This window comes from Jaculus jaculus, chromosome 3 (assembly GCF_020740685.1).
Source record: "Jaculus jaculus isolate mJacJac1 chromosome 3, mJacJac1.mat.Y.cur, whole genome shotgun sequence".
In the NCBI taxonomy this organism is placed as follows: domain Eukaryota; kingdom Metazoa; phylum Chordata; class Mammalia; order Rodentia; family Dipodidae; genus Jaculus; species Jaculus jaculus.
In genome coordinates, this window is record NC_059104.1 from 132,894,626 (window position 1) to 132,922,586 (window position 27,961).

Genomic DNA, 27,961 nt, shown 5'->3' on the forward strand with positions numbered 1-27,961 from the left:
TGGAAGATCTGGCTCCTGGGGCCTCCCACCACCTTGTTCTGTGACCTCTACACAGTAGCTCACCTATGCACACAGCTTCCCTTGGCACATCTCTCAGTCTATGCCTGCTCTGTTTGTTAACCTAGGCTCCTCAGTCAGATACCTATTTAGCTTCACTTGGAAGCTACCCTTCTCTTGTAGCTAACCTTATCTGGTACCCAATCCCAGTGTCAGTTCTCCTCCAGGAGCTCCTTTTTAGGGAGTGGCAGCTCCATCCATCTAGACATGCAGTCAGCTTTGTAGCCCTCCTCATCCTCATCTCCTACATACTCCAGCCTTTTATCTATCTGTCTACCTATCTGTTTATCCATCCATACATCCTCTAGGTATCTACCTATGAGAAACTGAGAGAGAGAAAGACACACACACACAGAGAAATCTTGAGAGAGCGAATGGGTGTGTCAGGGACTCCAGCTACTGCAGATGAACTCCAGATGCATGTGCCACCTTGTGCATCTGGGTTTACATGGATACTTGGGAATCAAAACCAGGTTCTTAGGCTTTGCAGGCCTTAATTGCTAAATCATCTCTCCAGCCCTACTCCAGCTTTTGACTGAATCTCTCAATCTCTGTCACCACCTTGGTCCACACCAGCATTATCACTTGTTTGCTTGGATCTTTGCAATAGCCACTCAGCTGTTCTCCATTCCTCCTCCCTACTATTTGTCACTCCAAAGGGAGGTGGGCAGGCCACTTCCCTAACCGATTCACTGGGCTGACAGCCTTGAAAGTGGTTCTAAGGTTCTCACATCTGGCCAGGCCAGTGCTTTCTCTATGCACTGACATCCTAACTGCTGGCTCATCTTTATACCAGGCAACTTGAACATTTTGTAGTCCTTCAAAATTCCTGCTCTCCTTGTCTCTTCAGGACCCTTATGCTTGCTTTTGCACTTGGCCTGGAAAGCTCTATGACTCTCTGATACCTTCTAATCCTTCAGACGTGGGCTCAAAAGGCAGTTGCTATTATTCCTCATGAGGTTGGTCTTTTACTGCTTCCTTGGGCCACAACCCCCCTTTACCACAGTCCTACATGATGTGTTTGTCTTGAGATTGTTAGCTGATGTCAGCCCTACCCTCCAGCCAGTCATCCATGACGCTCATGACACAGGCCTTCACAGGGAGGACTTAGAAATGCTCAGTACACAGATTCATGACAATGATTTGGGAAAATCATGTGAACACTCTTGGATGTTCTTTTTAGAAAAATTGGTATGGTGAGGTCTGTTTCATGGGATTGCTAAGGACTAAATGGAACTCTATTGTTACCTACAAATGCCATAAGCCTCAGACAACCAAAGTTCATTCTGGGCAGGCTCTGGTCCCAGCATGCCACCCCTCTGAGACCTTGGTAGAAATAGGTAACTTGAAGGTAAAGAGACCACCTGGAGCCAGGCTTCCCAGTCTCTGTGTGTGAGCTCATCTTCTCCAGGTGGCAGGGGTAGGGGCTCTGAAGCGTGACTCTAATGAGACCTAACATGCCCCTGTCCAGAGAGCATGCACGAGAGCTCCCAAGCCACGTGTAGAACCCAAGACTCTCCCCTTGGCTAGGCCAGCAGGCTACTCCAAGAGCCTTTCAACAAAGGCTTCTTCAGGAGGGAAGGTACCAGAGTGCTTTACCCTTGTATTGGAGATTCGAGCTGGTGAATCAGAGGTACATTGTGAAGGAGACTAGTCATCTTCTGGGATGTAGGTTCTCCTGTTCTTTAAACACCTGCCTTTATTCTGTTGGCATCCATCTCCCTCTGCTGGTTTCAGCTAAGGGTTAGAGCAAGAGTTGAGGGTAGGTTAGCTGTTTCCATAGGGCTATGGAAGCTGCTTAAGCTTGGCTTTACGCTGTGGAGCTGGAGATTAGAACTGTGAATGTGGGTCCAAAATCCACACTGTCCCCTCCACTGGCTAGTCTTCTCTGTGTTGGCTTCCTTCCATGAATAGAAGGACAGCTGGCAGGATAGCAGGCTGCATGCTGGAGGTACCATTGCATATACAGCTTCCTGCTGTGGGGCAAGGCAAAGCAGAACTTAAGGTAAGGATCCCCTGGCAGAGGTGGGTGTCCACTGGAGTCCTGTGAAGACTTTTTCCTTCACTGGCCTCGTCCCAGACAGTGGATAGCTGGGATTACCAATGGTGACTTTCACTGCCTCCATGGGACACACTTCACACAGGGGTCTGTGGCCTCTGACTGGTCTCTGATTGATGAGGCCCACTGTGGGGTTAGGAGAGACTGGAGCCAGCCTGCCATCTGTTTACTCAGGCCCATGGATTGAAACAGGAGCATAAGCCTCGGCAAGGTCAGCTTGGGAACTGATAGGGGAGGAGTCAGGAGGCGGAAGCCTCTGAAAGTGGAATCACATTCAAAAAACAAGATCCCCATCCCTCCCAAGGGCCAGATATCCACAGGGTGCCAACCAGCCTCTCCACATACACAGGGTAGGAGGTCACTTGCTAGGGGTCAGTTGAATGCTGGGGCCAAGGGATCGATGAGGGGGACAGGAGAAACTGTACCATCTGACAGAACCTGATGGCGCCCACTACTCCTCAGCAATGGTTACTGCATTGGGTCCCACTGCTACATAGAGCTTACTATGGGGTAAAGCTTGCCAATGACAGATACCTCTGAACAGTGTTCACTAGAGAATACAAGGCCTAAGGGAAGGGTGGCTTGAGGTATTAAAAACTGGAATCCTTTAGTCCAAGGCCCAAGGAGTAGCCCCTGCTCGCTGTGTTAGAATGGCCTCTGCACCCTGGCTGGTCACCTGCATTCAGACAGCAGTTGCTGATGTAAAAAGCTTCAGATGGAGAGCCATGGCACCTTTGGTAGAAGAGGAGCTTAATTTGACCCTAACTATAAAGAGATGCAGGGGTCAGCTCAGGCCTTCTTGTCCTTGAGGGCCAGGGCATTGTGAGTGTCCCCACATATGAACACAGACATGGGCCTATGCCTTTAGGGGTCTAGGTTTTGAAGATTGCTAGCATGTCTGCTCCTGAAATGATGAAAGGACGCTGCTGTGGTTATGTCTTCCTGCCAGCCTGGCGCAGTCCCCTGGTTCTCTTTCCAACTGAATCTGCCTATCACAGCCCTGTGACAGGCTGAACTCTTCTCCAGGCCTGCCCTTACTAAGCAGGACCCTTGCCTCATACCCTTCTGGGTCCAGGGTAAGTTGGTCCCCATGTCAGAGACCTGGGGAGACTCCGGTTTGGGATCCAAGGCTTGAGTTCCTTTTTTGGGTGGCTTTTGTCTTAGGGGTTTCTCTGAGTGGTATAACCCTAACAAAATGCCCTCTCTCACCCCCCCCCATACATACCAGGGAATGAAGCAGCCAGCTAACATAGCACAGCCACTGTCCTAGGGCACCCGATGTCAGGACTGCACCCCACTCAGCTAGCACTGTCTTCAGACCTAAAAACAAGCACGCTGTGCCCCTCCCCACTCTGTATTTCAGATTGCAGTAACCATGGGCACTTTGTTATTTCAATAATTTCAGGCCTCTGCCACCAGAATCATAACTTCCCACAGTGCATGAAGTCCTGATGGCACATCATGACCACTCCTGGAGGGAGCAGGGGCCCAGGGTGAGGTGACCCAGAGCCACAACACAGCCTCATGTGCAGGGGCCCAGGGTGGGGTGACCCAGAGCCACAACACAGCCTCATGTGCAGGGACCCAGGGTGGGGTGACCCAGAGCCACAACACAGCTCCATGCAAGAGGCTACCCAGCTGAGTGTGTGAGCCCAGCACATGCCTGTGTGCACATGTGAGTGGGGGCACTGGCGGCCAGTGCTTTGGGACTAGGGTCTGTTGACCCATGAGGAAACTTTAGGGAGGTGGGTGGAGGTATGAGGGGCTCCCCAAGAATCCATGCTGGACTGACATCTGGCAGGGCACTGCAGTGGGGTTTTCTCCTACCAGAGCCATGACTCAGCTAGAGGCCAGAGCAGATGGCCTGGTAGAATGTGGTGATGAAGGCACCACTGCAGCAGCTAAGGATGGCATCAGTCACAGACTATGGGAAGGTGAGGGTGACCATGGATGAGAAAACTGTGATCAGTTTTTGGGTGTCTGTGTGCTGTTCACAAGTTGCCTATTTCAATCCAGAAAGTGTGAACTCAAATCCCTGCCAAAAGCTAGGGTGTTCTTGCCTATCCCTGCTTCCCACCCCAGGGCTCTCACGACAGGCTGCAGAGCCCTATCGTGATCCCACAGCAAGGATCTCCAGATGCAGCTTCTTGGCCACATTGGCCATGATGGGTGGTGAAACCAGCGAAGGGGCCTAGGGGCTCACTGGGCTTCTCTCTAGAAGGGAGCCCATTTCCTCCCCTTCAGCTCATTCATAGCCACCTCCCGTCTTCTCTTAGGTTCTTTAGCAGGACATACCTCTTTCCTGTGGACGTGGCTGGGCAGGAAGCTCAGTGGCTTCACACTGGTGTTGGTATAAGGGCTTTGCTGGCAGACCGGAAGTCACCAGAGTGTCTATGTCGGAGGAAGGGTCAAGGAGGCACTGAGACAGCAGCAGTAGCCTACTGGGTCTGAGAGGAAACTTAAACCATGGCCTACAATAGGTTGATTGTCATTTGACTGGTCCCAGGTAGCCCGTCTGATACAGTATGTAAAATTTTATTGGGAGCTCCCTACCCACTCATATTGTCCATGACTACTTTTGTACCTCAAGCACATGACTGGGTCACTGTTTGCTCTTTGTAGAGCACATGGGCTGAGGCTTTGCTAGGATATGCTACCCTGTTCAGGAACTGCAAGTCACTAACTTTGGCTTTTTATATTTTAGCTTATTGAAATTGCAATTGTCCCTTAGCATCCATGGAGGACTGACTTCATTCGATGCACCTGTGGAAACCAAAGTGCACAGGTGCTCAACTCCCTTGTATAATGCAGCAATTCCATAAATCCTGTGCCTATCCCCCTACACATGAACCATCTCTAAATGGCTTAGAGTACCGAATACAATGTAAATAACATGTAAGCAGTTGTTACCTATGTTGTTTGGAGAATAATGACAAGGAAAACTGTACATGTTCAGTGCTGATGCACCCATCGTAGGTCTGACTAGACAGTACATGATCCTAGGCTGGCCAGATCCACAGATAGGGATGCCATAAGTATGAAGTGACAGACAGCTGTACATTTAGGGACAGAACCAGAGTTCAGCTCAAGTGCTCAGAGCATATGTATCTGTGGAGTCTACACTGAATTACAGAGGAGGGACGTTCCATTGTGGCAGAACACACATTGGGCCACCGAGGACTAGCCTAGAGGCAACTGATGGAGTGAGGACCACATCACCTGGCTTGGCCTGGCTTGGATAACATTACAAGCTATAGGCCAGCAGGTGTCCCATGGGAAAGGGGAGGAGGGAAAGGCAGTAGAGGCCTGCATACTTTCCCATACCTACCATGTGAGTCCCAGGGGCTCCAGGAAAGTGTGAAAAGTTCTAGTACATTTAGGAAGCAGTACTTTCTAGTTTACAGCATGTGCTTGCCAACCCTGGAGACTAAGCTACCTGGACGGGTGGTGGCCTGGGATCCCAGAATGCCCTGTATCATTCTGATCACGAGGGGTTGTTCAGCCCACATGTTCAATTTTGCAACTTGCACGAGGCACCATGAGGGAAAGGATGGGCCTTCCTTCAGGCTGCAGATTCAAGAACTGGCTTTCTTCATCCATCCTTGTTATTAGGGTCAGCATGTAAGTTCTTTTTCCTTGGGGGATCTCCTCTACGAGGGTACTTACTCTGCACCCTCTTAGTTCCAGGGCCCTGTGAGCCAGAGGACCTCATCGATGGCATCATCTTTGCTGCCAACTACCTGGGCTCTACCCAGCTGCTCTCAGAACGCAATCCATCCAAAAACATTCGGATGATGCAGGCCCAGGAGGCCGTCAGCAGAGTCAAGGTAGGGACACTCTGGCCCCTGAGGGTTGCCCACTTGGTGAACCCTCTAGGGATCCCTGGAACGGGAAGCACAGCAGGGAATAAGCACTCTGCTCAGCATAGAAAGTGGGCCACAGTGCCCAGAGAGGCAGAAGGGGACCTGGGTAAGTGCTCAGCTGGACAGAGAGGCCACTGCCCCCTTCCTTCATAAGGATGGTCTACCTAGTCCTTTGGAAACAGTTTTCAAATACAGTTGATCATTCTGAATCATTTCAGTCCTAAAACATTTTTGCAGTCTCACAACCCCTTTCAACAGTATATGTGTTCTTAGCATCAAAGTGTTCCAATAGGGATAAACATGTTTATTAAAATGCATGACCTCACGATAAGCTGGTGTACTTGCAGCTCTAGGTACATGTGACGGTTGCATGACTTTTTTTTTTTAAATGATGAGTGAGGCTGGTCAGGAGTCCACATCAGCAAAGTTAACTGGAACCCAGAGGAAGGAGATATGGCAATCTGAGATGGCATCCTCCCCATCATTGTAAGCCCTGCACACTTTCATCCCACAGTGCCTATCACACTTCTCTGTCCTCAGTTGAGCCTCTATATATGGGGTGGGTGACAGGTGCTTGTAGCCCTGGAGCTGCATAAACACATGTGTATAAGCAGAGACTGTCCACCTGACTCTGCACATGACTCTGTTGGGTGCCAGGTCTGAACCCCGAGTATTGAACTCAAGACTGAAAGAACTGTGCCACAGCTTTCTTCTCTTTGTGCCCACTTGTTGTTTCTTTTCTCTTCCATGCTGCTCAGAGGATGCAGAAGGCTGCTAAGATCAAGAAAAAAGCGGTGTGTGGGACCCTTTTGGCCCTGGGACAGCGGTGTATGTGTGTGTGTCTAAGACTCTTGTAGCCTGGGGCAGTGGTGTGTGTGTGTGTGTGTGTGTGTGTGTGTGTGTGTGTGTGTGTGTGTGTGTGTGAGAGAGAGAGAGAGAGAGAGAGAGAGAGAGAAAGAAAGAGACCCTTGTGGGTCTGGGATAGTGGTCTCTCTCTCTGTCTCTGTGTGTGTGTGTGTGTGTGAGAGAGAGAGAGAGTGAGAGAATGAGAGAGAGAGAGACCCTGGTGGGCCTGGGATAGTGGTTTCTCTCTCTCTCTCTCTCTCTCTCTCTCTCTCTCTGTGTGTGTGTGTGTGTATCTGTGGTTTTCCCTTTGCTCTGGGGAGTTCTCAGTGAAAATCCAAGTAATGCTACAAAACTTGTGTTTCCTCCTCCCTTGTAGGTAAATGTTAGACTTTTGATTGAAACCTTACTACATTTTTTGACCACCTACTTACAAAATAATTTAGAGTTGCTCTTTTCTCTTTTTTGTGGTCTCTCATGTTCTAGAGCACGACAACGCCTAGAGTCCCCTGTTATATGTAGTCATTTTCAAATGACATGTTCACTACACACTGTGGTGTGTCTAGCACCCAGCCTCCCATTCAGCACGACATTGTTCTGGTATTTGGACTCATTAGGTTTCACGTACTAAACCAAGATGATAAAACTCTGCCTGGGAGCTGCTTTCTCTTTTGGCAAGTAGCTCAATGGTAGAGCAGTTCTTATCATGCATGAGGTCTTGGGCTTAATCCTTGGCAACACACACACACACACACACACACACACACACACACGTATATATACACAAGCATGCCAAAAAGAAAAGAGTTTTTGGAGCTTGGGCAGACTTTAAGACATTGGGTTGACATTAAATCTTGCATTAATTAACTTAGACCTCTTACTTGAAACCTCCAGATCACGTCTGGGCTGCCCATTCTTGGGGGCAGCTGGATCTAGGGGTCTTTGTGGACTTCGGCTTGTTCCTGGGAACTGCAGGTCCAGAAACCCAGTAGAGTCGCTGACAGATCAGCCCATCTCAACAAAGCCTCAGCATCCAGGTCACCTTTGATTAAGGGCTGATCATCCTTTTCGTGCTGTGAGAACTCCAGAATCATTGCTCAGGGTTCCTTTACTGAGACGTCTGCCCACAAATCATGAGGCAAATGATGCTGGCTGAGCCCCTGCAGACATGCCAAGGCCACCCTCTTCTCTGTGGAATCTTTGCTCTTGCTTCCCTGCCATCCCCTTTGTCCTCCCAGAACAGGTGAAAAAATGACTTCCCTTCCCATTCATGGACTGGTTTTGGACTCCATCCCTTTTACCCTCATTCAAGCCTAGTCAACGTTAGTGTATTACAGGGTTTAAATTTGCCCACTGCAGTCCCTAACATCCAGGCTAACCCATCCCTTTCCTGATTTACTTCTGGCTTTGATCAGCTTTTAAAGCAAGAGTTTTTTTTTTGAGCTACAATGCAAGAATTTCCCATGGATGAAACCCATCACTTTGCTAACCTATAAAGTTAATTTAAAGTTTATAAAAAGGAAGTATATTGATGTTAAATATAATCCATGTTTTCTCAGCAGGAAAAGTTTTGATTTTGAGATTTTTCTAGTGAGTTAATTAAATCCCATGTTGGAGTAGAAGACATACCGTGGAGAGCCCCCTGAGTGACCACACAGAATTATTAGCCCAGTGGGCAAATCAAAGGATTCTTTTCCTCACTGGTGCTGCACAGCAACCAGGATCATTGCTGGAGTGAAAAACCAATTAAAAGCTGTCCTGCTTTGGGACAGACCCTGAGTAGCTCACTCAGCTTCCAGAACAATTCATGGAAACATAGCTAACAGCTGCATGCTCATCTTATTCCAGTGGAAGCAACAAGCCAGGTGTGACAGCTCCCTGGGCTCCTGTGTCACTGTAGGGCTGTGCTTGGGACTGCCTTGGGCTTACTGTCCTTGCAGGTTTTAAAGAAATGCTGGCAAAGGGCAGGGGCATGTGATTGCAACCACTTAAGTAAGGAGGAAAGATTATATCTAAGCCAAACTTCTGTGAGAATACCTTCCCATTCCCTAGGGAGACTTAGAGTCACCAATCGCAGAAATATAGCTTAAAATGTGCTACTGTGTCACTGAATCAGACAAGGGTTATCCACAGGGGAACATTCTGCCTATGAGGAGGGGCAATAAGACCTAGGCATTGGCTCCAGAAGCTGGAATTTAGGAGCTACCTCTCCTCACCAAGGCATGCATCTTCCAGTGGCTGCTCCATTCCAGAGTGGTGCTTCCTTCCACATGGCCGCAGGATGATTGTAATAAAGGGCCAGGCCTTCTGTGGAGTGAATAGTTGGTTGTAACTGCGTCTTGTATTCCTTATGTAGAACTCTGAGGGAGACGCTCAGACGCTGACGGAAGTAGACCTCTTTATCTCCACGCAGAGGATCAAGGTTTTAAATGCGGACACGCAGGTACGCACTTGCAAGGTAGCTGTCCGGAACTGCATAAGCCAACTCCTAAGTTTGTGTGTCTGGGTCCCCAGGAGAGAATCTAGATGCGGAAGTATTTTCCTAAGGGCAGGAGGCTGCTGTCCCTGGAGATATTGAATGACTTGGAGCTGTTGAAAATAGAGTAAACTTCAAGGTCCCTAAGAACTATTGGACTGGAAAGACAAAAGCCACCCGAAGTGATGAAGATGCAGCTGGAATTACTCAGAAGCAAAGTCAGGGAGAAAGGGGAGGGCTGAGTTGAGGTGTGAGCTCCATTAGTTCAGATTCTAGAAGGTTCTGAAACCACCATGTGGCCAGCCTAGCAAATCCATCTTGAGGGTGGAAATCTCAGAGTGGCCCATGGCCTCCACAGGCCATGGGGGTGGGGGAGCTTCTGTCATGGCTAGCTGGTGGCTGACTGTGATTCTGAGGTTACTTCCCATCATGTGGCATGTACCTTTTGTGAGGAGGACAGTAAAACAGACACATGAGGGAGGATTAGTCATGGATGATATATCAAGGATGGGAGCTGATATAGGGTGTGGGTGGGGCCAGCAGTGAGACACAGTGGTGGGGAATGCCCCTGGGCTCTGCTGACTAGCTAGAACTCACCTTGGCTAAGCGAGGATGCCCAAAGCCCAGGGTAAGGGCATATTTGTTTCTTTGTCATTAGCAAGGAATCAGGTGGTGGCACTCTGGGCCCTATGGGTACCCTGGTTTCCAACATCCTGATGCCTTTTCCACCCACTGATGGTCTTGCCCAAATTGCTTACCATATAGGAAGTACAAAATGGTGATTTTAACATAACATTACACTTTCTGATGTTGTCTGGCATTTTTCTGTGAAAAAGTGTTGTCTACTTTTGTGTTTCCCTCCCACTTTTTCCAGAGAGGAATCTCAAGTACTACTCCCAGTCTTCCTTTTCTCACTTTTGCTTCCCTGTGCCTTTTGGCTATGAAGTCACCTTGTAACCTTGGCCAGAAAGTAGATTAGCTCTTAGTCGAATGTGTGCAATTTCCACAGGAAGAGAAGGCTTCTGTGAGGAGGAACGGGTTCCAGAGGTCAAGGTTGAAGAAACATCAGATTTCACTTTGTAAGAGGAGAACAAAGGTCCAAAAGACCAACATATAGGTTTTTCAGATCCTTGTGTGCAGCCCTGTTAGGGAGGGGTCATGGGTAAGATGCTGGTGGAGATGATTGCCAAGTGACAAAAGCTGCTTGAGAATAATGGGCTTAGCCAGAGTTTCCAGGGACTCTGGAGAGCCAGTGACCAGAGGAAAGCATGTTGCTTCAGCATCTCCAGACTTGGGACAAACTCATCTGGTGCAAAAAGAATTGGCCTTGATGCAGGAAGTCTGGGAGGCCACCCAGTCAGCCTGTGCGACAGGTGTGCCTTACAGGGAGAACCCCTGCTCTAGTGCTCCATTGGCTTCTAGTCAGAGTAGGGAAGGACTTTAGCACACGGTGGGCTCTCTGCTCCTCCAACGATGGAAAGGCCTACTCTAGCATCAGGCCTCCTTGAGTGTAGATGGCTCTGTCTGTGACTCATCATCCTGAAACACTGTTAGCTAGACCTGTGGTTCTCAGCCAGGGTGACTTCAAACAGCCCCCACCTACCTCTGGGACACTTGGCAGTGGTCACATATTTTAGATTATCTCTCTTGGGAAGGAGAGGTGTTAGGAGTATCCAGTGGGAGGAGGCCAGGGATGCTGGTACTGTCCTCTGGTGCATAGGACAGTCCTGCCTCTGAAGTAGAGGTGAGTTATCCTGTCAGATTTGTCAGTGATGTCAAGGTTGATAAACCCCAGACCGGAGTGATGATTAGTGGTAGATCTTCATGTGGGCCTTTCTTCCCCTCCCACCAGGAAACCATGATGGACCATGCCTTGCGCACTATCTCCTACATTGCAGACATTGGGAATATTGTGGTTCTCATGGCCAGACGCCGCATGCCCCGGTCAGCCTCTCAAGACTGCATCGAGACCACTCCTGGGGCCCAAGAGGGGAAGAAGCAGTATAAGATGATCTGCCACGTGTTTGAGTCAGAGGATGTAAGTCATGGCCTGGGGACTGGCCTCCCCACCCCCTGTGGCTCCAGAATCTGACACTTTGGAAACCATCTAACCAAGGAAGCCCATGGGTCTTTCCTGACTTTTCCAGCCAAATCAGTGATTCTTCTCATACTCCTGAGTATGTGCAAAGAGTGGACACAGTTTTATTTCTCTTCATGAACTTGGCACTTCAGGAGTTGCTAATAAGCTTTAGTTAAATACACCAGGGGAACTTTCCATTTGAAATCTTTCTATAAAAACCCTCATCCCCTAAAATAATGTTGGCCTTTGCCTAACTTCTATTGTTGACACAAAAGACACAGCTTTCACTGCAAAGGGGATAAAATACAGTTTTTTCTGAGTGACCATGGCCCAGGAACACACAGAGTAAAGTTACTCCAATTCCATGTCCCAGTGTGTTAACAATTTCATGGAGGTTTTACAGTTACAGAAGAGAAGAGAAATCATATAAATCAAGGCACTTTTAAAATACACTAGCTGACCATCAAGTATGTGGGGTATAGCAAAGCAGGGGTGAGTGGGGGAACTCTCCCCCATAGGTTTCAGATACTATCTGATGACATTCTTAGCCTTTGGGTTGGTAGAAGCTGGTGGTCTGTTAGTACATTCCAAAAAGGTCGCATGTAATCAACCAATAGTCACCAGTATGTTAGGTCAGACATAGCTAAATTAGGGGGCTGAAGGTAATCCAAGGTAATCTGGCCCTGACTTGCAACATCCCATCTTTCTGTGACCACAGGAGCTTTATCAGCCCTGTTGGAAGGAGGCACAGCAGCTGCAACCCTTTTCTGGGAACTCTAGTTCACACTTGTTAAAATGCACATTTCATGTGCAGAGCTGCATGTGAAGTACATGTCTGCATCCAGTTTTGGGCTCTGCCTGTCCTGCCATTTCACTGAACAGCAATGGGAAATAATTTTAAAGTTTTAAAAACTGTAAACTTCCTAGGGGACTGTGCATTGTAGAGCTGTATGTAAATACTGACTTTGACTTTGACTGTGTATAAACTTCTGATCTTCAGCTACTGAGGTATAACGATTTAGGTGTATCAGACTGGGCAACTTAGCCAGATTTGTCAAAAAACAAAAGCAAAGAAACAACAATGAGAGCTGGCAAGCTGGTTCACTCTAGTAAAGTGCTTGCTAAGAAGCACCAAGGAACTGAGTTTGGTCCTCAGCGTGCGTGCACATCAGATGCTGAGAGTGGCTGCACATGTCTGCAACCCCAGCCTGACAGGGTTAGAGAAAGGAAGATTGTTGGGGCTCATTGGTCAGCCAGTACAATAGAAAAAGGATAACCCCAAGTTCGATGAAAGACTCGGACTCAATGAAACGCAGCCAATAGTGACAGAGGGGGGCACTCAGTATTCTCTAGCCTTTGCATGCATGCAACACAGGGCACACACCTGCATATGCCACACACTGCTCATCCTACACATGCAAAAACCCCACGCAGCAATGAAAACAACAAACGCGTGAACCCAAGAGGTGAGCTTGGGAGAGGTGGCCCTGGAGTGTTGAGGGAGCCCCTGCATGCTGACCTTGCTCAGCCTTCTCCTCCTCCAAGTGCAGCTCCTGCTGGGCCATTCTTTCACTTTTAAAGGAGGACCATTTTTAAACATTGATCTTTGCCATGGATTCAGCCCCCAGGGAAGATGGGGCATTTTAGGCTAGTGTCAGTGACCACCCTTGTGTGGTACAGTAACTGCCAAGGGGCTGAGGAGCTGAGGCCTGCCTGTTCACAGAAGGACTTGCAGATGTTCCCTGGGACCTGGATGCAGAACCTGTATTTGAAAATGGATCAAACCTGTGAGTGAGGGCATTCATCAGTTTTCTAAGACATGGAAATCTTCATTGTGTCAGCAGACACAGACAAAGTCAAAGTCAGTATTTACATACAGCTCTACAGTGCACATACATGTACTTCCCACCTTTATGTGTAAATTACCTGCATCCATGAACACCTGAACAGGCAGTTCTGAGTGGCTGGAGGCTTGGAGGCATCTTAGAAACCTAGTGATGGGATGTGTCTCAAGTGACAGGTAGTATGAGCAAGAAGCAGGCCAAGTGGCCAAGCAGGAACTGGGAAGCCTCCGGAGTGTGCAGCCAGTGCAGGCGGCTGTGAGCGGAGGCTAAGGGAGGGGACGCTTCTTTGGCTATGAGCCTCCATCAGTTTGGCAGACGACAGGGTAACAGCACAGTGGGAGGGGCAGAAGTTGTTTTCCCACTCCCGGGCAGTGTGTGAGGCACCCCAGAGAGAAAACACAGTGGTGGTCCAGTCCAGGTGGGATGTTGGGCTTTGGCTGCTCCTCTGTAGGTGCAGGTAAGACTCTGGGGCTGAGGCAAGGGTAGATGCCATTAGGCATGAGTGAAGGAGCCAAGAGAGTGGTGCTGAACACAGACTCTTCCTGTTTTCTCCAGGACCCACAGCTCGCCTCAGGAGGCTGCTCCGAGCAGTAGGCACTGAGAGCCTTGCACCTGTCCTTCAGCTCTGCTGAAGGCCACAGCAGTGGACATCTGTAGGCCTGGCTGTCAGCTAGGGCAAGCCAGTAGCCTCTTGTCTGAAGGGACTGGAGTAGGGTCTCGACTAGGCATAGAGTCCTCTGGGATGGCTCTTGTCCAGGAAGGAGGGATGCTGGGACACAAGGAGAAGGGAACATGGGGAATGGCAAAGGGAGGTGAGGGACAGTAAGGAGAGGTGGAAGCAGCAGGGAACAGGAGGCAGCTCAGGATTCCAAGGGTGCCTGGATTATGTCTGAAGGGGCACACATTCTCAGGTGCTGGGCTGGCTTGAATCTCCTTGGAATTCCCGTGGGATGGAAAAAGGGAGCACGGGGTTGGAGGTGCGGAGAGGGGAGGAATCCCCAGGAGAACCCAGAGAAATATGTAGTTCCAAGGCTTCAAGGTGGTGACAGGATATGATGCTACCAGGTTACCCTCCCCAGGTGGCAAAAGAACGGGGTGGTGGGAGTGCTGAGATCCCAGTTAGTCTAAGGAAGACCCCTAGGGCTGAGTTCTGTTCTCTTGCCCTCTTTTGGGGGCACTGCCTGGCCTATACCTTATGGTTTTTCACCAAGCCCCTCCTGCCAGTTGCTGGCTCCATGCCTGTCCAGGCCTACAGCTCCATCTAGTGGCACCCAGGCAGCTACATCCACCCACAGCTAACATGCTCGCGTGGGAACAGCAAGAACATTGCCACATCCTTCCTAAAACTGTTCAGGGCTTAATTTAGGCAGGGAGTTCAACCTAGAATCAGCTTACATTTAAAGGAAAGTCTGAGTGCTCTGGGACTATGGTGTAACTCAGGTCACTCATGATAGGCATATTCCTGTGTACTTATATCCTGCATTGTGCAGCAAGAGAAAGACGCTTAAACCAAATCACTGGTTTTCAGATCTTGTTGAGCCAAGGGTTTTTAGGGCACTGTGCAGAGGCACTCTTGATGACAGATGGGAAGGCTGGAGCTTACCAGGGTTTGGGGTAGGAAAATGCTTCCTATGTGTTAAGGTGTTCTAGAAAGTTCTGTGCTTTCCTGGAGCTGCATAGTTGGGAGTATGCTGACCTGGAGTCTTCAGCTCCTGCCCCACCACCCTGCCTGTACACTGGCAGAAAGGCTGCTCTGTGACATCTCAGTGCCCAGGCTTGCACTTGCAGAAGCAGTTCTGCTGAAGTAAAAATAAGTGATCTGCCCCATTAAGTCTATGCCAGTGGCCTAGAGCCTGTCACACCAGTCCCTATCAGATCAATGGGACACAACTGACTTTGCCCATTTGACCCTAAATTCTGAGGCACAGGGGTGACAGACATAGAATGGACGACTAACCATGTTTGGCATACTCCTGGGAAAGCACCTCAAATCTATTTCTATTTTTAGAATAATGTAGGCAATATATATATATGTGTGTGTGTGTGTGTGTGTGTGTGTGTACACACACACACACACACACACACATACTACAGTTACCGATAAAACAGGAAAGTATGGCTTTTAGCAAATAATTCATCACTCCTCCAACTTGAATGGCAGCCAACTTTGTCCGGAAGTATCTGTCCTGAGACAGAGAGGCACAGTCATGATCCAGCAGCGAGGGTCCAAGGCAGCAGCAGGCTCACCGTGACGGCCCAGTGTAGAATGTTAGTAGCCAATGGCTTTCACCAGCCAAGAGCCCAGAGTTAGTCTTTGGGTCATTCAAACCCATGCCAGGATTCCCCTGAACTGCATCCAGCTCTGAGGGGGGCCAGCAGATCCCATGAGTCTATAGCTGTGTCTAGCAAGCTTGCTACCTCTTCACAGGCCCAGCTGATAGCCCAGTCCATTGGACAGGCCTTCAGTGTGGCCTACCAGGAGTTCCTGAGGGCCAATGGAATCAATCCTGAAGACCTGAGCCAGAAGGAATACAGCGACATTATCAACACCCAGGAGATGTACAATGATGACCTCATCCACTTCTCAAACTCAGAGAACTGCAAGGAGGTAAGCTGCACTTGTTCCACCCCTACACCCCATTCTGCTGGTCTCTGATTTCCAAGCTGGGACCCCATAGAGCTGAGCAGGCAGCTTGACCAAGGCACTGTCGCAGCATCACCCAGCACTTCCCCAGCCCAGCTCAATACCTCAGGACAACAGCTCCTCACATTCACTGCCCCTTTAATGTCTGGCATGGGCTACAAGAATGTATCTTGCTCTTGCCTTGGAACTGAGCACTCATGTGTGAAATGACATGTTTGCGCAAAGAAACTGATTCCAACTGGTCCTAAGGAACTTGAAAATGTGCCTTTTAATGCTATTGCTATCATCAGCTGGGCTCAGCACCAGGAGGTATTTCTGAGAAGCATATGGGATGCATCGTTAAAACAGAGATGGGTACTTTGGCGGGGCACTTGGCCTTAGGAGATCCCATAGGCTTCCGAAGATCTCTGAAATGAATGAGTTAGTTCTGTGAATGCGAATGCATCATTCAGGATGCGTGTTGATTGAACAAATGAATGATCCTGGATCCTTGTTGAATGAACAACCTTGACTGTTCGTTCAATGAATGACTGACCTTGGCTTGTTGAGTACATGACAGGCAGTTTTCAGAGACTGCCACCTGTGAAGCAAAGGAAAAAGTCGAAGGAGGTTCTACATGAGAGTAAGGCCTGAGGGCATGGGGTGGGCATAGAGGGCACTCCTCAGGCCCCTGAGGGTGTGTCAGGTGTGGGGGTGCAGGAGCCAGACCTCCGGAGCCATGATTGCACTGGGGGGCTATATGCTGGCTGTAGCAGAAAGGGCACTGTGTGCTCCTAGATTCCCAGGGAGCTGCTGGGCCCCAGGTGGAGTTTGGAAGCCAGAGCAGGTGACAGCAAATTGATTAGTTACTTTCTTACTGCTGTGAACATATACCTGACCAGAAGCAGCTTAAGGAAGGAAAGGATTTAGTTGTGGCTTACAAGGGCTAGAGGGATTGCTCAGTGGTTAAAGCACTTGCTTGCAAAGCCTGATGGTCTGGGTTTGATTCCCAAGTACCCACGTAAAGCCAGATGCACAAAATGGCCCATGCATTGCATCTTGAGTTCATTTGCAGTGGCAAGAGGCCCTGGTCCACTCCTTCTCATTCATATTCATTCTCTCTCTCTCTCTTTCTCCTTTCAAATAACAAGATTTAAAAGACAAAAAATTCCCAGGAACATATTGTTAGCTTGCAGTTTCATGGTGGGGAAGGCGTGGTGGCAGGGGCATGTGACAGCTTCTCACACTGAAGTATAATCAGGAAGCAGAGGATAAACAGGAAGTTGGGCCAGGCTCTCAAATCTCAAGGCCTATGACCTACCTCCTCCAGCAAGGCTCTACGACATAAAGGTTCCAAGACCTTCCCAAAGTGAGCCACCAGCTGGGGACCAAGTATTCTAACACATGAGCCTGTTGGCCATTTTATATTCAAACCACAACACCAGGGGAAAGAGGGCAGTTCACTCACCCCCAAGCCTCTCTGGTGGAGATACAGTGATCTTTGTCCCAGGGCAAGGCAGGACCCATGAGGCCAAGGTCAGGCTCATTGTTCTGTGGGTGCTGAGCTCCACTGTGGGTTCTCTCACACTGTGCATTCTCTTGCAGCTGCAGCTGGAGAAGCACAAGGGTGAGATTCTGGGCGTGGTAGTTGTGGAGTCAGGCTGGGGCTCCATCTTGCCCACAGTGATCCTGGCCAACATGATGAATGGAGGCCCGGCAGCCCGCTCAGGGAAGCTGAGCATCGGAGACCAGATCATGTCCATCAATGGCACCAGCCTGGTGGGGCTGCCTCTTGCCACCTGCCAGGGTATCATCAAGGTAGGCATGTTGGGGTCCTCTGCTAGTAGTCTCCCTGCCCTGCCTCATTTGACTCATAAGGACACTGAGGCCTAGAGAGACCCACCAAGTGACTGGCTAATTGATCCCAAGACTGACCACATGACTGAAATGAGAGGAGGCCCAGGTTGCTGTGGGCTGGGGAGAGAAAAGTATCATTTCCCCCAGGTGAAGGGCTGAGGACTTGGGTGCGTAGGAGTGACAATTAAGCCTGCTTTACTTGGAGATGTCCCCATTTTAGCCTTGCAGGTATCAGTTCTGGAAACCCTGGCAACCTGGAGGATGATGGTAGTCTTGGGTCTACAGGGTACAAAGAGACTTTCTGACCACCTAATCCAGAGCCTGTAGCTTTGGAGGTGCTGGGGGACAGACAGAGGGGACACAAATAGGTGGGTACAGGTGTTAACACCCTGCTCAGGAGGAGCAGACTCCATGAGACAGGCACTGGCTATTGGTGGCTCACTGTGACCCATTTTTGATCATGCCCCAGTCCAGTATGTCTGGTTCCTTCCTCAGCCCAGTGGTAGTGGTGCTGAAGGAAGCCCCTGCCTCCTTTCTCCCGAGAGATCAGTGACTTTCCCAAGGCTGGAAAACTACACAAAGGGGCTTTGGGAGCCCACTCAGGAGAGCAGTTGCTCAAGTGACTAGATATGGACATGCCCAGATTAGCTTTGCAGCCTGAAATTCCTAGGGTCTCTGCTTGCATGCCTTTGTCTGGACAAGCTGAAACTGTGGCCATGTAGGGCCAAACCCCTCCCCTCCCCTGCCTCCAGCCCCTACCTGACCCAGAACTACAGTTTGGGCTGCTTGACAGCAGGCATGAACTCTGGAACCTAGGCTATCTGGCCTCACCCCAGCCCCCAAGCCACCAGTATCTCCAGCTCAGGGTCACATATTGCCCTCATGGGTCCATTGGTAGGGAACACTTTACAGAAGTGTCCTTACAGCCTTCCAAATGTTCTCCCACATGCAACGGGTAACAGACCCTCCTGTGACTCCTCAGGGAAACCCTCATTCCCTTGGTTCCCCTCGGTGTGATCCCAGAGGAAACCCAGGCCCAGCCAGTGATTTTTCTCCATACTCTGCAGGGCCTGAAGAACCAGACACAGGTAAAGCTCAACATTGTCAGCTGTCCCCCTGTCACCACGGTCCTCATCAAGCGGCCGGACCTCAAGTACCAGCTGGGTTTCAGTGTGCAGAATGGAATTGTGAGTACATCTGCTCACCCAGGTGGCTTCTCCAGTTCTGGGTGCTAGCCAAGTAGAAAAGAAGTGGCCAGAGTATGGTGCTGGAAGAGGTCCCCAGAGCGCTGACCCCCATGACCACTGAGAGCTGCTCCCACCAGCTGCCTGTTTTGCAGGGGAGGGTAGCAAGTCTCCACAGCCACTGAAATTCAGACATCCACACCTAGAGGTGGCATCATGCCCAATGCCACAAATGGCTTCAACAAACCCATTTTTATTCATTCAATTGTTCACTCCATGCATTTCATCCATGCATCCATTCAGCAGAGGAGTATGAGAAATACTTTTTCTGTGCCAGGCTCTGTACCAAGGGGATAAGAGGGCTGCCTGGAGGAGGTAACGCTTGACTGGAGTGGGTGGCGGTCTGGACAAAACCATACTTGCTCCCCAGGCCAGTATTCTTCCGTTCAGAATTCCTGCTTTCTCTAATCATTTTGTCTGGTATGAGCCATTTCCTTGACTTTTCCTCCTGCAAGGGTTCTAAAGGGCAGAGCTACTGTGTCTCAGCAAGCCCAGTGCTCCCAACTACTTAAACCAGCCCTAGCTTTCGAAGAGCCACAGAGAGAGCTTGCAAGGGAGAGGGGAGGCTATTGTCCTTGCCAGTGACACCAAGAAAAGACCCTAGCAGAAATTCTAGAAAAGTAGCTACCAATGAGAAGAAAAGAACATTCCCGGGCTGGAGAGATGGCTTAGCGGTTAAGCGCTTGCCTGTGAAGCCTAAGGACCCCGGTTCGAGGCTCGGTTCCCCAGGACCCACGTTAGCCAGATGCACAAGGGGGCGCACGCGTCTGGAGTTCATTTGCAGAGGCTGGAAGCCCTGGCGCGCCCATTCTCTCTCTTCCTCTATCTGTCTTTCTCTCTGTGTCTGTTGCTCTCAAATAAATAAACTAATTAATTAATTTAAAAAAAAAAGAAAAGAAAAGAATATTCCAAAAGACTACTGCCAATGAGAGAACTAGAACATTCTGGAAAGATGACTACCAATAAAAGAAAACTTCCCTCCTGTTTATCTGTAAGCTATATGAAGGGTCACAAAGCCTGAATAGAGTCCTCGGGACTATTTCTGACCAGTAAGGCTGGCTGTGAACAAGCGGACAGAAGGAAGAAGAAGAAGGAAGGTAAGGGCTCTGGCTTGAGTCTAGTCAGGCTGAATTGAGTGGCCAAAGCAAGTAGCCCTGCCTCCATCAGATATCCGAACAAAGGGCAAGGTGGTGGTGGGGATGTCTCCCAGCCACCCTCTGGGGATGTGTAGGGGGGTCTGCAGAGACCTTTCCACAGAGGGCCTATTGGGGTGGAGACTACTCAGATGTTTGGGGGTATAGAGTTCAGGGGGCAGCAGCTGTAGGCTCTGTGTGTCTGGAGTTGGTGGAAGTGATGTGTCATGTAGAGAACAAACACTTCAGCTTTGTCTCTGAGGCCTTGGGTGTGTAGGAGAGGGTGCTGAGGTGGGCATCTCTGGTTCTGGGTGCCTCAGATCCTAGGCAGGGTCTGAGTTAGTGTTGATGATGAGCTCCTAGCCAGGTGACTCTGTGACACTTAAGGATGTTTAGGGGCAGCTTTGTGCATGAGAAGAGCCCCCTGCACCTGCCCTGTCTACCAGTGAGCCCATTCCACCCCACCCGCTCCTTTCAGCTTCTGGGGTTGAGAAATGGACCATGCTTCCTTGAGGCCCCATGCTTAGGGCAGAGAGGAAGACTGTAGCCAGTAAGCGGGACACAGGGTGGCTCCTGAGGGCCGTCTCCTGTTTACATGAAACCCTAATAGTCAGCAACCATTAATGATGGGATTTTGTTCTCACTACAGTCCACTATTCAGTGTCCCAGTCACATGGGGTGCATGTGACCGCCAATAGTCACTCCTGTCTGGCTTCACAGCCAGGCATTGGACACTAGAGCCAGTAGGTCACCAAATGTGCTACCCTGTCCTCTGCCCCAGCCCTGTGAATGACCACACCCACTGCAGTTGGTAGGGTGCCTTCCAAGTACTTTGAGATGCCCCAGATACACCCTTGTCATTGGCTGGTATGAGGTGTAGCACAGGCTTTCCCACCTACTTAGGCTCTCAAGGGAGAAGTGAGTCTGGGCAGAAATGTAGCATGGGGGTACTGGTGGCTAGGTTCTTAGCATGGGTAGCTTTTAGCCACCCAACCTTACCAGAAAGGTCTGGCCAGGTGTTGCTATGCATCTGCAGCCCCATAGCTCCCCTCTCATGGGCCTCCCTGCCACAGAGCACCCTTAAGTGCCTTTCTACCTTCATCACTGGGTCCCTATCCTATAAATATTCCAGCTGGCTTGAGATAGACCAAGAGGGACAAGAGCTGGCTGCACAGTGAATAGGGACTCCCATCAGCCTGTGTAGGGTCTGACTATACAGTGACCATGTCATGGCAGTGGGCTCCCCTGCAAGTTCCTGGGCCAGATCCCTTGTGATTTTTCTGCCTGGTTAATACAGAAACACTTCTCGACACAGGTGACCAGGCCAGCTATGCAGGTAGGACAGGTGGTGTCCTACACTGGCCATCTGATAGGCCCGGCTGTGGGAGTGCAGTCTGAGAATGTGTATCTGTGCATTTATGCAGGAGCACATGTTTGAGCACATGAGCTCTGCCCTAGGCCTTAGGACATCAGTTCCAGGGTGGTTCCTACTGTGCCTGTCTACACCCCCACTGGTTTTAGCCCCATCCCTCCGGAGACATCCATTGTTTTTGTTTGTCTGTTATCATGTAAGTACACGTGATAAAAACATACCCATTTTTGAAAAAGTGTCACTCTGGGTTTTGCATAAGTGCCCTTTCCGTTTTCAGCCTCAGTACAACTAAAATACAATGCATTACATGCCTACAGGCCCCAGAGTGACACTATTTCCGAATACATTCCACTCCTCACTTCCCACAATATCTCCCAAGGAGCCGAGAATTCTCCAGCTTGCAGAGACGTGCGGAAGTCCCTGCTGGGTGTGACCTGACCACACATATAGACAGCCACAGCACTTCTCGTCCCCTTCCCTACACTTCAGATGTGACGGCTTTCCCTCCAGGCTCTGAGTATATCCCATCAGGGCCCTTTTAAGGCACAAAGTCATTTCCCACACTCACCCTTCTTCTCTCTTTGTATCCAAGAACAGGGAGATAGTAGCCACTAGAAGTGGTATCAAAATAGCACTTTCCATAGCATCCTAGTTTCTGGCCAGGTTGTCCTGAATCATCTTACTCTGGGTCTTCAAAGAACTAGCTGCTTTTGGCACAAACTGTCCGTCAATCATTTGGGGTGGAAAGACTACAAGTGAACATGCTGAGCCGTGTTCCAGCTTTCTGGGCAGTGGTGGCCTCAGCCACAGATCTCTCTTCCTCTGCCATCGCCCGTGGATCCCCAGGTCTGAATCCGGGTCAGCTGTGGAAGTCCAGGGGGTAGGCAGCAGTGTCCTCATCCTACATCACCAGCCTGGACAGATGTCTTTTTCTAGAAGGAGAAGGATCTTGAGTGTAGGGAGGGGTGGGCTGTGGTTACCATGCCAGGATCCCCACACACTCTGCTTTGTAAAAGCCTGTGGTGTTTCGGACCAGACAGAACATAACTAGAAAATGTACTGGGGACTTCCAGGGCTAGCCTGTGGCCATGGATTGAAACCTGATTAGCCTTACAGTGATGCCATGTGGGTGCTGCTGATGAAGGATGGGTTGTGGAGGTGGCGAGGCAGGGGTTGGATGAGGAGACCCTGTGGCTGTTGCTCTGACATGCGCTGAACCTCTGCCAGTGTCTCCATCTCTGAGGCAGAGATGGGGTGGGACTTCCCATAAGGCTAAACCTTTCATGGAATAAAACGAACAGCCACAGCCTTCCTGCCAGGACCCTTTACTACTCACACCTGTGTTTCCTGTAGGCAACTGGTCCCTTGTGTTATAGGATGTCTGACCCTGGATTGTGGTTTCCTGTTGTTTAAGTCTGAGTTCACGGTGGGTGGTGACACATTAGGGAAAGCCTGCAGGCAAGGCCACTGCGTGTTATAGAGGCTTTTAGCTGAGGAGTGGTCCTCAGGTACCCAAGGCTGGGGTCAGGCTGCTGGGCCCCTAGCGCTATCTCTAACCCAGCCTTCCCCCTCACACCCAGACCATGAGGTGTAGCCCGGCCCAGGATGTTGAGGCAACATTGAGGAAGGGGCTTAGCACTGTTGCTGTGCAGCCTGGCTTTATGTGAGTACTAGGGAATAGAACCTGGGTCCTTAAGCTTTGCAGGCAAGTGCCTGAGCCATCTCTCCAGCCCCATACTATTCTTTTAAAACCATACTCCAGGAATCAAGGAGTGACATGCAGAGCTGGTCTGTTCTCTTCAAGAATAGCTTTTCTTTTCTATTTGTTTTTGTGAGGTAAGTCTCACTCTAGTTCAGGCTGACCTGTAATTCACTATGTAGTCTCAGGGTGGCCTCGAACTCTTGGCGATCCTCCTACCTCTGCCTCCCAAGTGCTGGGATTAAAGGTGTGCGCCACCACGTCTGGCTTCTTTTCTTTTCTTTTTTTTATATTATTTTTATTTATTTATTTGAGAGCAAGAGAGAGAATGGGCATTCAAGGGCCTCCAGAACTCCAGATGCATGTGCACCCTTGTGCATCTTGCTTACATGGGTTCTGAGGAATTGAACTGGAGTCCTTTGGCTTTGCAGGCCAACATCTTAACCACTGAGCCATCTTCTCCAGCCCCAATAGTAGCTTTTCTTTCTCTGTCTTTGGGCCCCTGTGGAGTACCCGTGGGTGTGCTGGAATGTGCATGCTGACTTCCTCTATGTACTTAGATTTGTAGCCTCATGAGAGGGGGCATCGCGGAACGAGGTGGTGTCCGCGTCGGCCATCGCATCATTGAGATCAATGGGCAGAGTGTGGTTGCCACAGCCCATGAGAAGATAGTCCAAGCTCTGTCCAACTCTGTGGGAGAGGTAAGAGTGCCGATCGGATCCCCACCCTGTCATGTTCATGACCTGAGTCTGGGTGCGCCTGGGTCCATAACAGTTTTCCTGATCAGCAGTTAACTCTTTGGGGCATGTGATATGCTTTAAGACAGGCATTGATTGCACTGAAGGAAAGTCATTTTTGTTAAGTGAGTGTAGGCCCATGGGACCTTGGACTTATCCCTGTCTCTGTTCCTCACCTACCTTCTGTGAGCTACCTCACCTCCAGCAGTCCCTGGGGATCAGCAGAGCTACAGGCTGCCCTCTGCCTCAGAGTGTCTATGAGAATGACAATCAGAGTGGGAGGTGGTATTCTGTATCCCCCTAGCTCTGCTGAATTTGTGGCTGGTTGTCTGTCAGCAGAGGCTTCAAGGCCAGCTCCCTGCACTCTTTCTGGACTAGATCCTTCACCTGGTTCTCCAGGGCAAAAGGCTTTGGTCACTGCCATGGGGTATGCCAGGCCAGGCTGCTCAGCTCTTCCTCTTCCTGACTGCCTGGTAATGTTCCCCTGGTCTAGCTCTTTTTGGGATCATCTACATAGCAGCAGGAGGATAGCTGAGGGGCCCATGGGGGGGCATAGTTGTCCTCAAAAGCACTCCATTAAACAGCACCATTAAGAACATGGAGCAGGCTACTGTGAGCAATGCCACGTTGTTCAAAAAGGAATTTACCCATCTAAATGTGGTTCGTGTGTGCAGAAGAGTGTGTGAGGCTATGTGAATGACTCTGAGAGGGGGTGACTATGCAGGAACGTGTGTGTGTGTGAAAGAATATGTGTGAGAGAGGCGGTAAATGCGCAGGAAGATGTGGGGTGTGTGTGTGTGCGTGCGTGTGTGTGTGTGTGTGTGTAAGAATATGTGTATGACAATGGGGATAAGTGTGTGGGAGGGAAGGTGAGAGAATGTGGGTGATGGGTAGAGTGTATGTGTGCTTATGTGTGTGTGTGCGCACTTCTGTGAGTATAGGAGTGTGGGTGTTATTGTGCATATGAATGTTTGGGTGGTAAGGATGTGTTTGTGACATACCCATGTGAACATATATGTGTATGAATGTAGGTATGTGAGTGTGGGGGCATGGGCATGAATTTGTGAGTGGCAGGTGTGAAAGGTGGTTACACTGAGTGGGGCAAACAAGGTGTGGGCGTCTACTAGAGACTGAGGGGGGCAGAGGTGGAGTAACGCCTGTGGAGAAGGCTATTTGGAAGTCAGCTGGAACAGAGGTTGGATTCTGTGGACCCACAGACTCTGAGCCATATGCTGAGCTCCCTCTGGCGATCATGTGGAGAAAGTAGACTTTTTCCTGTGAGGTGAGAGTGTGAGTTTTCGTTTACTTAGGGAGTTCTGGCCCATGTGCCTTAGAGAATAGCTCTTGCACAGTGGACACTCAACACTCTGTGAAGGTTCTGGGGTCAGGTGAGGAGGCACATTTCCCTAGATAGTGGTGGTGACAGAGGGTGGCTCTCTGGAGAAAGAGAGGCCAGGAAAAGCCATTTTATAAATAGCTTCCAAGAAAGGAAAATCCACTTTTCCTAAGTAGATACTCAGGAATGGCTGTCCTCCTGGGAATGATCGGCCTAAAGAGTGCTGCAAAGGAGCAGGCGTGGAGCACAAGAGCACACACTCCCCAGCCCCGGCTGACTCGATGTCCAGAGTTCTCCCACCAGGCCCAGCGTGGCGGGACTCTCTCAGCCTGTGTGGCCTGGCTATACAGTTTGAAGTATGTGCCGGAATTTTCTACCCATCTCAGTACATTTGGAAAACGAGTCACTGATGTACAAGGCTTGAAGTTTTGAGAAGCTGGAGGGTGGGGGAGTAATCTGTTCCAGAAATTACCTAGAATGTGTTTTCTGAGGGGAAAGGTCATCCTGGGTGAGGAAGAAGCAAACAAACAAATCTTTATGGGGTGAGAGGGAAAACCCTATCTGCAGAGTTGACCTGTGTGAGCTGTGCAGACCAGGGCTGCGGCCTGCTTGCCTGGGCCATGATAGGCCATGATAGCCTGGGGCACAGCTGCCACCCCGGAAGCTTCTCCCTGAGAAGCAAGCTGGAGAGGGACCTGAGCACAGCCCAGTCCTGTGTTCCACAGCGTGAGGCAGTGAACTAAGGGAGTGGGTGATGCAGAAATGGAGTTTGCCTCCTACTTCCTTCCTGGGGCTTGGTATCTTCCTTCCAGAACACTCCTGCTTCCCACAGCTCTCCAACAATCCCATGCTTTGCTTGTTGTGTGCTCAGTTCAGGCAGAGATAGGAAGGGCAAAGGGGTGGGGGGTGCTGCTGAGGGTGACTGGGCTTCTGCCGTGCTTACGGGAGAGGCTCTCAGGGGACTGGGTGTCTACTGTTTGTTCTCACTGACTGCACGCTGTGGGACAGGCAGCTCAGCCTCCTACCTCTGTTTGCAGATCCACATGAAGACCATGCCTGCCGCCATGTTCAGGCTCCTCACGGGCCAGGAGACCCCACTGTACATCTAGCCCACCTGCCTTGCCATGGAGCGGGGATACCAGGCTAACCCACCTGGGCCCAGAGGAGCCGGAAGCCAGGACAAAGCCCTGACCCTTGACCCCACAGCCCAACTAAAGACACTGACTCCCCTGAAGGATGTGCCCTCGTCACCTAGTTCTTTTTTCCTTTTCTCTTTCTTTTTTCCTCCCCCCCCCCAAAAGGGTATGTCTTTATCAAAGGAGAGTCACAGGAACAACAGTCCTTCATAAAAACATTCCAGTGTTCTGCCACATTCTCACCACGGCTGATGAAGGGTGCTCACATGGGTAGCTCTGTGTGGTGCAGTGTGTCCTTCCTACCTGAGGCTGTGCAGCATGGATGTGGTATCTGCCTGAGTGTCCATGAAGGGAGTCCTCTGTGGATTGCAGCTTCTGGGCAGTGGAAAATCATCTTCTACCCTTTGGCTGGGCATCTGAGGTTCTACAGGCCCCCACAACAGGCCCACATGGCCAGTTCTGCCTCCACCTGTGTGGGAGCATGGGCAGCCTGGCTCCCGGAAGGGGCTTGTGCCCAGTTTGGGAACATGTGATTAACTGTAAGTATTTACACAGAAAGGAGATACTCCTGAGTTAAATAAAAGATTATGGTCACAATGTGAAAACTCCATATTTATTTAGAAAATATTACCATTTGGACTTTGACATTACAAGCCGTTCTTCAGATGTTTAGGGTTTTCCGACGACACATGACCACACCTGCTTCTCCTGTCGTAACCTGTTCTGTGGGTCCTCCATGACTGTGAACTTCCCTGGGCATCTTCGCCTCCCCCTGACCCTTTCTCCATCACAGGGCTCTCCACAGGAAACATTGTGCCAAGAACCAAGGACAGCAGCACAGGAGACTGTCCCTATTTAAAATCTATTTACACGCACACAGCCACACACATGCTGTCCCCAAACAAGCAAGCCCATGCCAGAAAACCCCACTTCTGCCATTCGTGCAGGGACCAGCCAGGAGTGCAAATTATTTGGCAAGCAAGGTGCCTGCCTGCTGTGAGCAGTGTTAGCGTGTGTAGACCACGGAGCACAGCGGCTGGCTCAGCTCATTAGAGATCAATGTTAGCTGACGTCATTTTGTCTGGAAGTCTTTTTCTTTGGCTCAGGCCTTGGAGAATACACTGTGACTTAAGAAGCCTTACCACTCAGTAACTAAAGCTTTCAGGTTACTGTCCTCGAGGAGGAGCCTGTGTGTTGCATGCAGCTGACCCTAGGAAGACTTCGTGCATATTGCTAATAAACCTGAAGTCATGATGCAAAGTCCTCGTGTGGCTTATTTGTCACCTGAGCAGCGCGTACCCCTTGGGCCTCTTTGTTCCACACGCCGGGAATGGCTCTGTGTGTCGGCCTTGTGGTGACAGTAACCTTTCCTGATCTGGGACCTTGGCAGCTCTCACTCAGGAGGTCAAAGGGTAGGTGCTAAGGTTACTGGGCGTCAGGCAGTGGTTGGAAGGGTCAGTGGTGGCAACAGGTCATGGGCCTGTTTTGGGTTGTCACTCATCTGTTGCAGGGAAGACTTGTGGCTATAGACCAGACTAAGTAAGGGAGCAAGGGCACCTTGGGCTTCTCAGATTTGTCACTTCAGGAGATGTGTGTTTGTGA

General features: G+C 50.1%; 1 protein-coding gene across 3 annotated transcripts in view; it reads left to right on the plus strand.

Moving 5' to 3' along the window:
- The window catches only part of Apba2 (amyloid beta precursor protein binding family A member 2), a 279,036-nt gene extending 251,417 nt beyond the window's left edge, over nt 1-27,619 (plus strand). For 2 of the 3 annotated variants that reach the window (XM_004658136.3, XM_045144913.1), the window contains exons 6-14: nt 5,798-5,943; nt 6,738-6,773; nt 9,179-9,265; nt 11,151-11,336; nt 15,651-15,830; nt 17,451-17,663; nt 18,770-18,889; nt 23,711-23,851; nt 26,261-27,619. In XM_004658136.3, the coding sequence (XP_004658193.2) occupies nt 5,798-5,943; nt 6,738-6,773; nt 9,179-9,265; nt 11,151-11,336; nt 15,651-15,830; nt 17,451-17,663; nt 18,770-18,889; nt 23,711-23,851; nt 26,261-26,332 (1,181 nt within the window). In that variant the 3' untranslated portion in view covers nt 26,333-27,619. The remainder of the gene's footprint in view (nt 1-5,797; nt 5,944-6,737; nt 6,774-9,178; nt 9,266-11,150; nt 11,337-15,650; nt 15,831-17,450; nt 17,664-18,769; nt 18,890-23,710; nt 23,852-26,260) is intronic. The other variant, XM_004658137.3, reaches the window with a different exon arrangement.
- The last annotated feature ends 342 nt before the right edge of the window (nt 27,620-27,961 follow it).